This window comes from Montipora capricornis, chromosome 12, assembly GCF_036669925.1.
Source record: "Montipora capricornis isolate CH-2021 chromosome 12, ASM3666992v2, whole genome shotgun sequence".
NCBI lineage: Eukaryota > Metazoa > Cnidaria > Anthozoa > Scleractinia > Acroporidae > Montipora > Montipora capricornis.
In genome coordinates, this window is record NC_090894.1 from 34,742,438 (window position 1) to 34,744,937 (window position 2,500).

General features: G+C 43.5%; 2 protein-coding genes and 1 long non-coding RNA gene across 5 annotated transcripts in view; 2 read left to right on the forward strand and 1 right to left on the reverse strand.

The window, feature by feature from the left end:
• Positions 1–2,500, forward strand: part of LOC138025965 (uncharacterized) — a 469,560-nt gene that overhangs the window by 68,010 nt on the left and 399,050 nt on the right. The window lies entirely within an intron of this gene.
• Positions 187–2,327, forward strand: LOC138026035 (F-box only protein 22-like). The gene is made up of 2 exons (XM_068873210.1): positions 187–835; positions 1,721–2,327. The coding sequence occupies exons 1-2, from the start codon at positions 187–189 to the stop codon at positions 2,182–2,184; spliced, it is 1,113 nt and encodes a 370-aa protein (XP_068729311.1). The 3' UTR covers positions 2,185–2,327.
• LOC138026034 (probable tubulin polyglutamylase ttll-15) overlaps positions 2,273–2,500 on the reverse strand; it is a 23,791-nt gene continuing 23,563 nt past the window's right edge. For both annotated transcript variants that reach the window (XM_068873209.1, XM_068873208.1), the window contains one exon: positions 2,273–2,500. This exon is cut by the window's right edge and continues 341 nt beyond it. The gene's annotated coding sequence lies outside the window, so the exon portion shown is untranslated.

Below are 2,500 nucleotides of genomic sequence, written 5' to 3' on the forward strand. Positions count from 1 at the left end.
CTAGCTCCTTTCAAGAATAAGAACAAGACTTTTAGCGGTTTGGAATACGACGGCAATGAAAGATTGCTCGAGACATGACTTACGCGCGCGAGACAAGCGGATCTGACCTCACAATCATCAACCACATGCTCACAATCACAGCCATTGGCGCAGGAGAAACGGCAGCAAATGAGAAAGCTCAAAAAAATGTCAGAGAATAACGATTCTTCGCAAACCTGTCTACCGCATGTTCCAGAGATAGTGGATATGATCCTACGTTATCTCCCTGCGAGAGACCTACGCACAACAGCGAGAGTCAACACAGTGTGGAGAAACATATCCCTGCGAATACTGCATTCGCGCACAACCTGGAGCATAAATTATCTTGCTGACAAACTTATTACAGGAAACGAAATGGACAGTATGATCGAGAACATGCATACGGAACCGCGACTTGTGATACAGTTAAGCCATCGCGAAATCTGGTTCACAAGAAGAGAACCTCGAAGGCGCCGAACTGAGGAGCGACAGTTAGTGAGATCTGTCTATAATCTATTTTCCAAGTTGCCACCAGGCTGCGTAACACTGGGCTGTACCACTGAACGGATTGTTTTTCAACAGCGGGTCGATGAGTTTACACCAGATCAAATTCTTCACCTCAAATCTGGACACGCATTTTTGTGCGCGCCGTATATGCCAGGCGTGGAATACCATCACGTTTACATCCGTACTCCAAGACCTCCGGCCTCAAGCAGCTGGTCTGAAATGTTTGACGTATCCGCTACTACACCAGTTAAATTAGTGATTTTGATTGCTTTGTCAGCCAGCAGAGATTTCATACCCTTCATAGCTGCAGGTAAACCATACCCTTCCCGACTTGATTCTATTCATTTCCTTACGTCCTAGCATGGTTTTCATATGATCTTCGCGTTTTGAGATCGGTCTGCGATACGATCTACTATCAGCTTGCGTTAGCCTGTGTACAGCCGCCCGCTCTCCGAAAAAAAAAATCGGAGAGGAGCGACAGGCTAGCTTGCGTCACCTCGCATAGAATAAATGAAAACCTTTCTCGACTTTCACGTGGCGCCAAAGCAGACATTTCCGTGCCACAGAACGACGAACGGCCGCCATATTTGTATCCTAAGCAAATTCTTCCTGTAATTAATGTCTACTAATGTATCAGTTCTTTTTCGTCCGGTGAATAAGATGGACCCTGATGACACGAGTGAAAGCGAGCCGTTGGTCAACACGGTCTGGACGGTCGGGAGAGTTGAAACTGGTTATGGCCACCTTCCGACAAGGACGATCTTAATTTGAACGACGTCTAGGATGTGATATATATCAGTTACACACCACTGTTCGCATGAATTAAACACGTGATTACCCAATCAAATAAGAAGTCGCTGGGGATCAGCGAATTTTAAAGGACGGTGCACACAAAAGGGAAACTCTACCGATGAAAATTCCTTCGAATGTACCGTAAATCGTTGGTATGATCGATAATCACGTGCTCCAATGCATTACTCAGGTTAGACGATCAAACCCAAAGTTGCAGCGGGAGAAAATAAGGGACATTAAAAATGCGTTCTCGCGTGGGTACCAGCACTTACCAAACATAAATGAAAAGCTGACCAATCAACAATCAAAATACACAATTCATTCAGCATCGAAAATGCAGAAATATCCCCCACTGTCCTTTCACTCTAGGAAATCTCTAAGACGCACTTTTTGTTGTTTCTAGGAATTCGGGAGACGTATGGCAATCAAGTCGTCGTTTTTGCAGGGGTTGGACACGACCGTTTGTTCATCGATGGCCTAGTTAAAAGGGCTCGAGTTGTAGCAGTCTTCGTCTCTGGGGATCGATTCCGCGCATGCGCAGGACTTTTGAATAATGGCAATAACGCTGATTTCTACACGCCAGCCTATCAACTCATGGAAGAATCGAGGGACGAGGGATTCTCGCCCAAATTCTCACTTCTTTTTACCTCAAGATTCGTTCACAAAGGACAAGCTTTTTATTCTAGTTCCCAAACTGCCTTTAAACAAGGGTTTTCGAACATACCCATGCTGGGGTTCTATTCTTATGGCGAATATTGTTTGACTCCAAGAGATTCTGGAGTAACAAGAATCAATGAATTCAAAAGATTAATGAGATACAATTCTGCTATTTACTGCGTGTGCTCGCATCGAAATGAAGCTGAGTAGGCATAGTCAACTATAAATTGCATCAAAAGTGCACTATTAATTTCCGCATTAGTTAGACATAAAAAGGATTACTAACAAATAAAAGCCGTTTTTTTTAAAGCTCCGGAAAACATCTTTATTTCTCGTCAACGTATAAAGCTATAGACACGGTTACACAAGAACTGAAAACCTGGTAATTCATTTTCTTGACAAACGTTTAATGTTCTGGTGAGGTGATAGCGTACTGAGGAGCTACTCCCATTGCATATGGGATCTTTTTACCAAAAGACAGCGAAAACAAGGAAGAAACATAAATCTCTTAAGGGTTAGGTAAAAA

Coding starts and splice junctions, on each gene's coding strand:
- LOC138026035 (XM_068873210.1), top strand. CDS start 187: ATGTCAGAGAATAACGATTCTTCGCAAACCTGTCTACCGCATGTTCCA. Junction 836..1,720: donor CATACCCTTCATAGCTGCAG/GTAAACCATACC, acceptor TGTTGTTTCTAG/GAATTCGGGAGACGTATGGC.